Here is a 7452-nt window from a genome sequence, read left to right as displayed (position 1 = left end):
ATCTCAACATAATTAAAGCCATATATGATAAACCCACTCCCAATATCATCCTGAATGGGGATAATATATGAAATGTTAAGAACATAAAAAATAAGGAAGAAAAAAAGGGTACAACTTTTTTAAAAACTGTTTTGATATATCTTCTATACGAGGGTACTTCAAAAAGTTCATGGAAAGATTACTACTATCTCTTAATTTTACTTTTCTGTGAACTTTCTGAATTGCCCTTGTATAAAGGAAGTACAGCCAAATATAATGATGTACCTCTGGATGGAGGGATTGTAAATGCTTATTCTACTTTTGACTTTTAGGCCATTTCCAAATATTCTACAATGGGAATATGTTTACTTTTATAACCTGAAAAACCAGATTTTTAACTGGTTTGTAACCAGTTATGTTTAAAATAAATACAATATTAGCAAAGAAGTGGAGTAGGTGATTCTGGGGTCTTGAAACACCCTATGACCCAGGGAAGTTCCTTGGCTTTCTACTGTGAGTATTTGGAGGACTATGACTCACGGCACACAGGCTCTGGCTTCTTGGGCAGGAGTGGTCCAGCCTCCTTCAGAGACAGGGCTTGTAGGACCTGGCCCTGAGTCCCTGTGTGGCCTGAGGGAGTCAAGTCTATGATCCTTGGCTTGATATACAGGGCATGTACAAAGAATGTTGCTTTGTCTCTTTAATAGTTTCCAATGGGGCAGAAAAACATCTTAAATCCCTCTTCAGTATTTGCAGTAAAGGAGGAGGAAGAAAAAGGAAATCACTTGCCTCGAGTACATGCAAACACTTTTGTGCTGTAAGCGCTAGGTTCCCAGAGATTTAGAATACCCAGGAATCTGCTGGGAGGAGTAACTCTGAATGGAGGGAAGAAGATAGAGGAAGGGAGGCCAAGTCCTAGGCCCCTGCTCCCCTCTGTAGCTGGGTTGTGGCCTTCGCAGGTCCTCAGGGGGCAGCTCCCATCCCCCCAAAACTCCCCCGAAGTCACTGGGAACATTCCCATGGCAGTGTCGTCTGTGCCTGCTACCAAGGCTGGGCCAGGAGCCAATAGAAGCTCATAATTGGCACTCCTCACCTTCCTGCCCACTGAAGAGGGGTCTGCAACAGAGGAGGACAGGAGCTGTCCCCACCCTTGGCCCTGATTCTCATGCACCATGTGACCTCCCAACTACTCAGGTCCTTGGGCACCTGGCTTGCAGAAAAGGTTGCCCTGGACACTCTTGTCCTGGAATGATCCAGCCCCTTAAAAATGAGGCAATGGGCAGTCTCGTGTCAAGTTTCAGTATCGCAAACTGCTATCCCATAATCCGCTTCCCCCAGCATGAGATGATGAGCTCAAATGACCAAACCCGTGGAAAACAGTGGGCCCAGAGTCCCCCAGCCCTTACCAAAGCCAGCAACACCACAGTGCCTCTTTCTCCAAGAAGGATTCCTGGACTACTTCCAGCCTGGGTTAGATCCCCTCCCCCATGCTTTCTCAGAACTTTGAACTGTCACCTTGGACTGGCACCTCAAAGGAATAATCTCACTGGATCAGGATCAAGGCTGTCCTCCTGGACTTGAGTCCTTGTCTGGCTCATGGTTCCTCAAGGGCAGGGACCGTGTATCACTCATGTCGTGGCCCAGCCTGCAGCACTGTGCCTGACACACTGCAAGCCCTTGAGAAATGTTTGCTAAGTGAGTACAAGAATGCTCACACAGATGCCTGAGATCCCCATGTTGGGCTTGGAGGAGAGGAGGCTTACACGCTGTTACTCCTATCGCCCAGTCCTGGCCCAGGACATGATAAGTCCATGAAGCATCATTGAGACATGGGGCAGAAACCCGAGGGGCATGACTAAAGCCTGCCTACCTCTTCCTTCCTGAGGACAGGCCTGACTCCAAGCCAACTTGAATAATTTCACAGGGCTGCAGGGACCTCCAGGGTAAAAAATCCCAATTCCAAAAGGCCCCCAACCAATCCTGATGTTTAAAACCAGGTTCCATGGCACTGGCTCCAAAGATCAGGCTTTGTGATCCAATTTGAGAGTGCCCAGGCTAGCTCAGAGCTGGCACTGCATTTACCTCTTCTAATTAACTGAAGGATCAGTACAGGACAGACCGTGTGAGCCTGGGCACCAGAACGATTGCTGCTCCACCCACGGAAAGAATGTCAAACTCTCAGCACCAGGAAAGCAAAGCACTCAGCCCCTGGTTGTCTGCCTGAATGGCTGGCGGGGAGGTTTGGAGGGGACAATACTAGACACACTGCCGTGAGCCTGGGAATGCCCTTGCTTCGTGTGAATGGGTCACCTCTCTTTGGTGCTTGCCTCAGCTGGCATCCCCAGAGCGCACCCAGTTAGACAGGGGCAGGCATGGAAGGCTGAGGAATGGGGTCCAGTGGGGTGGGTGACACCAGAGAAGAGCTGGCTTGGGACTGGTTAACAATGGCAGACTCCTACAGCTACGATGACTCTATGAAGCATCTCCCACAACTTTGTTATTTTCAGAGGAATCAGAGGCCTAGAGAGGGAGGCGATCTTCTCAAGATCTCCCAGGGAATGAGCATCAGACTCCAAGTCCACAGCCCACCACATCACATCAGCACTGCCCCGCCAGCAGACACCCAAGGGTTAACTGTCCCTAACAAAGCTGCCAACTGATGGTTATCAGCTGGCAGGAGAGTAAGCCGGGCCCCAAACCAAGACAGACAAAATGCCAAGTTTTCTGACAGTTCTTTCTTCTCTCTACCCTGCCTCAGGCTATTTTCCTACCAACTGGCCCTCATCCTCCAAACACATCCCACCTGACCTGGAGCCAGGTGAGGCTTTCATCAAACTTCCCTCCTCATACCAGCCCAGTCATGGCTGGGGCAAAATAAATATCTGATAAACAACCAATCATCCAGTTGATGCACTGCTCAGTGGCTCAATGAATAACCCGGAAATGCACAGAGCAGTGGAGGGCCGAGCCAGCGCACAAATCCAAGAATGAAGGCTGCAGAGTGCACAAATGGGGCCCTCGCCAGGGGACGTGATCAGGGCAGTGAAGCAGCAGAGGTTACCCCAAGAAGGGTCTCGAAGAGCCCAGATCTGGCATGAAGGACAGGCTCTGAAGACCAGAAGGGAAGCCCTCACAGCTGGAACTCCATGAACCCATAGGGGCAGGCGCCAGGAAGAGCCAGGGGCACAGGATGGAGTGTCACTGAAGTGCCCTGCACAGCCCTCCTACGTACTCCACCCCTCTGCTGTCATCCTGCTCCCCGAAAAACACCTTTGCTGTGGGGACACTTGCTCCAAAGTTTCATATTAGGAAAAGTAGAGTTATGAGACCTGGAAAATTGAGGAGCACAGAGTGACAGCCCCCACCATGTGCTCACTTGTGCCGGGCTCTGTACAAGCTGCATCTCAAACACTCAACTCACCACAACCGCGAACAGAAGCTGACAGCGTCAGCAGTTTACTGAGGCCTGCAGCTAAATGAGTGATATCAAGGGCTCCACGCTTGTCACTCTGCTGTACACAGTCCCCACCCCTGACAGGGCAGCTGACTGAGGTGGCTCTCAATTCCTTCAAAAATACATTTAAAAACTGTGCCAGAGGAACACCTTCATGTACACATGCAGCTGCCACTCTGTTCAGAGGGTGAGCAGGTACCACCTCTGCCTTCTTCTTCATGTGTCCGGGCCACCTTCAAAAGACACAAGGGGCCCACAGATTCTTTACTCGTGGCCCTTTTTAAAGCAGAAGAATCCTTCCTTTGAGCTCTATCTTCCATGAACTTTGACCAAAAATCAGACAGCAGGGCTGAGATGACTTTGAAAAGCTGTCCAGTACAACCTCTTGTACATGTGGGGAAGCAGGTTCAGGAAGGAAAAGCGACTTCTGTGATCACCTGGAGGCGGCAGCGTGAAGCAACATGTGAGAAGGAGCTTAGGACCTGGCAAGGGGGAAGTGTGCGGCTGAGAAATGACTGACGACAGCAGCCAGATCCAAAGGGACGGCATCTCTGCTCCAGCTCAGACTGGCCTTGGCCTCCACCCCTTCACAGGGATGTGGTACACACTGGAAAAAGGTGTCCCTTCCAGGTAGAACACAGCTTGACAGCAGCGGGTGGGCTGGATATCTGTTCCCACCGACTAGGTGCTCATGTACAGGGAACACTTGTGTGACTGTGCAAGGTGAGCCTGAGTGTGGTGACCACACGGGAGGCCCTCAGCCCGCTAAGCTTTTCTTCAGCCCTCCCACTGTTGATTTGCCATCTGTTAATTTGTAAAGATATTTGATACCAAAGGAGGTCATAAGCCATCATCTCCTCTTTCATGCAAGGAAATCAGTTCTCAAAAGAGGGAAGGCATGCCCACGTGTTGGCATGCAAGAGCAAAGACATCCACTCATCCACGCTCCAAAATCCTGGGCAAGGGTCATGCTGTCCCCCACGCCCAGAGCCCCATTTCTTGTTGCCTTCACAAACAGGATGAGTTCCTAGTCAGCCAGCAGGCTCCACGCTTTTCCCATCATCCTGCAGCATGGAAACCATGAGGCGGGTCAAAAGTCCACACGTGCACCTATTTGCATGTCCTCACAGGTGTTCACACAGACATCCAGCCTCCACAGACTTGCTTCTCATTCTGGAATCCCAATCTCAGCAAGGGGCACCCAGCTCTCCAAACCAGAAAGTGTCCTGGAAGATCCCTGGATCCCTCCCTCTCCCCCACTCTAGAGGCCACCAAACATCTAGAACCCCCTCCCACACACCTCCCTCCTCCCTGTTGCACTACTACCATCTTGGCTCAAATCAGTTTCTCAACTGGTTGTCTCCTCCAGCCGACTGCGTCCCTCTATGCTGCTTTCTGCAGGGCCTTTCAAAACCTCGTGCAGGTTCCTTGCAGCCTTCAGAACCAGGCCCAACCTCCATCAAGCCTGCCTCCACTTGGCCCTGCCCATCATCCCCTACCACACACATCAGCCAGGACAACGCAGAGGGCTCTCTCACAGAGTGGCCATGCCATGCCTCCATGCTGCGCTCATAAGCCTCCCTTGGCCTGGAATGCCCTTTGCAGCACCACTGCCTCAATCCGAAGAGTATCCAGGCCCTGACCCTCCAAACTGTCCAGCCAAGCCAGTCGGGGAGTCTGGAGAACGCAGACTGAGGGCAAGACCAAGACCCTGCCAAGGAGGTGGGAAGCCATGGTCTGGGGACAATCTAATATGGAAAGCAGATAGGATGTTCTCCAACCCACCTGGACCCTGTTCACAATCCTTTCTCCAACTTCCCTGGGACCTCTATGGCAACTACCTGTTATGCATCTGTCTCCCGCCCAAAACTGCCCTCTTGGTAGGAGTCACACCATCACCTTTCTCTGTGTGTCCCTAGGTCCAGCTGGGTCAGGCTGAGCTCCCTGTTGGCTAGGTTCATGTTGCTCCTAAGGTCCACTCCCCTTACAGGATCTGATTCTTGGCTCAACTTCAGAAATACTGTTTTTGCATGCCACTAAGTGTCTAGAGGCTTCCCTAATACAGGAAGGGGAAAAAAGGAGTGCTGTTACTTGGCAAGGTCTTCTAGGCCCACCCTCATGGGCTGAGGCCACTGTAGAGTCACAGCAGGACTCCAACAGGCAGCCTGGGCTCCCTCAACAGTGGGCAAGTGTGTGCACCATTGAGGCCTGCTCTCTGGGTCCACACCTTTCAGTCACAGGCCCCACAAAACAACCAGTGTGAACAAGGTCTGGGGTAGACAGGCCCCAAACACTACCCTATGGCTCCTACCCTACAAGTGGTCGTTACAACTGTTCATTATGCACCCTGGTAAAAGTCTTATCAGTAAAAGTCTTTGTCCCCCTCACCCCCAATATATGTAAACCTATTTACAAAGCTTTACCGTCAATCCATATATTAAGTATTAGTGTTATAGGCTAACTTGTATCCCCCCCAAATTCATATGTCCTAACCCCCAGTACCTCAGAATGTGACTATTTGGAGATAGAGTTTTTAAAGACGTAATTAAGTTAAAATGAGGCCATCAGGATGGGCCTTAATCCAATATGACTGGTGTCCTTATAAGAAGAGGAAATTTGGACACAGATATACAGATAGGGAAAATCATGTGAAGACGGAGAAAAGAAGTCATCTTTAAGCCAAGGAGAGAGACCTCAAAGAGAAACCAGCCATGGGGACACCTTGATCTCAGACTTAATGGTCTCCAGAATTATGAGAAAGTAAATTCCTGTTGCTGAAGCCACCCAGACTATTGTACTTTGTTATGGCAGCCCTAGCAAACTAGTACAGTAAGACTTAATTTCTCCCTCTCTCTTATTAAGATAAAATAAATATAAATAGGCCTTTCTAATATTTTCTTCTCAAACCCCACTTTGGAGGCTCCTGAGATGGAAAGGTGTAAGGGGAACCTTAGGGCCCAGCTGGATTTGAAAATAGAGGCCACAGCAAGCCAGGGGAAATGAGGGGTCTGGGGGCCTCTGGACTTCTCCTCTTGTGGGCCTGAGTGTATCTGGAAGAAATCTGAGAAAGCCGGAGCCCCCAGCACCAGAGAGGGGGTAGTTTTGTCACAGACCAATCCTTGGAAATGGACTGAACTAGAGTCCGCCGTCTCCGCTACGGCTCCATCTGTCCGTCTCGGTGTTGCGCGCTGCGTTCGTTTTTGAGTCCACAGGCGGGTGGAAGAAAAACCCTGTGGTCACGTCCCGAGTGACTTTGCAGAGTCCCAGTCACCCTTGTTTTCTCTCGGTTGTGGCCCGCCCGAGACTCTCTCTGGGCCCTTAACTGAAAACCAGAATTCCCTGCTCCCTCCGCAGTCGGCCCGGAGGTGGCGGTGACGGCCACCGCCCTAGGTTGTGCGCGCCGGGCGCCGTGGGAAACGGGGTGTGTGGGCCGCGGGACTCCCGCCCGCCCTCCCCCGGGCTGCGCGCCCAGCTCCCCGGCGGACGGCAGGTTCCTCGCGAACTTGGAAAGGCATCCGCCCCACTCCGCCCCGCCCGACCCCCGCCCGGCTCACCCAGGCGGGCAGGTGCTGGCCCCGCAACTCGCGGCTGATGAACTGGCGTTCGTTGTCCAGGAATTCGAAGGCGGCCGCCAGGCGCCCGAGCTTCCCGCGGCGGTTCCTGCGCCACCACATCCACAGCAGCGCGCCCAGCAGCATCCAGGTTACGCTGAGTCCCAGGTAGCCCGCCAGGTAGACGGGCGCCAGGTAGAAGAGAACACGCGACACGAAGGTGTAGAGCTCGGGCAGCAGCTGGCCGGACACGCGCAGCTTCGGGCCAGGCGCGCGCTGGCTTCCCTGGGCTCCGGGGGCACCAGGCGCACCGGGGGCGCAGGCCTCCTCCGCTTCCATCTCGTCGCGGTCTTCTTGCCCTTTCCAAGAGCCTCACCCGAGCTCAGGTCCGCGCACCCCGACGCCGCGGCACATCAGTCCTTCCAGCCCTGCGGGACTCGCCGGCGCCGTCCCCGGGACCCGAGTCAA

General features: G+C 52.6%; 1 protein-coding gene across 1 annotated transcript in view; it reads right to left on the bottom strand.

The window, feature by feature from the left end:
* ESYT3 (extended synaptotagmin-like protein 3) overlaps window positions 1-7323 on the bottom strand; it is a 50386-nt gene extending 43063 nt beyond the window's left edge. The window contains exon 1 of the mRNA XM_008588724.1: window positions 6988-7323. Coding sequence (XP_008586946.1) covers window positions 6988-7323 — 336 coding nt within the window. The remainder of the gene's footprint in view (window positions 1-6987) is intronic.
* Window positions 7324-7452: the final 129 nt, after the last annotated feature.

Source organism: Galeopterus variegatus, unplaced genomic scaffold, assembly GCF_000696425.1.
Source record: "Galeopterus variegatus unplaced genomic scaffold, G_variegatus-3.0.2 Scaffold4992, whole genome shotgun sequence".
NCBI classification, from domain to species: Eukaryota; Metazoa; Chordata; class Mammalia; order Dermoptera; family Cynocephalidae; genus Galeopterus; species Galeopterus variegatus.
The sequence above is the reverse complement of the archived record's forward strand: the minus strand, read 5'-3'. Positions and strand labels throughout refer to the sequence as shown.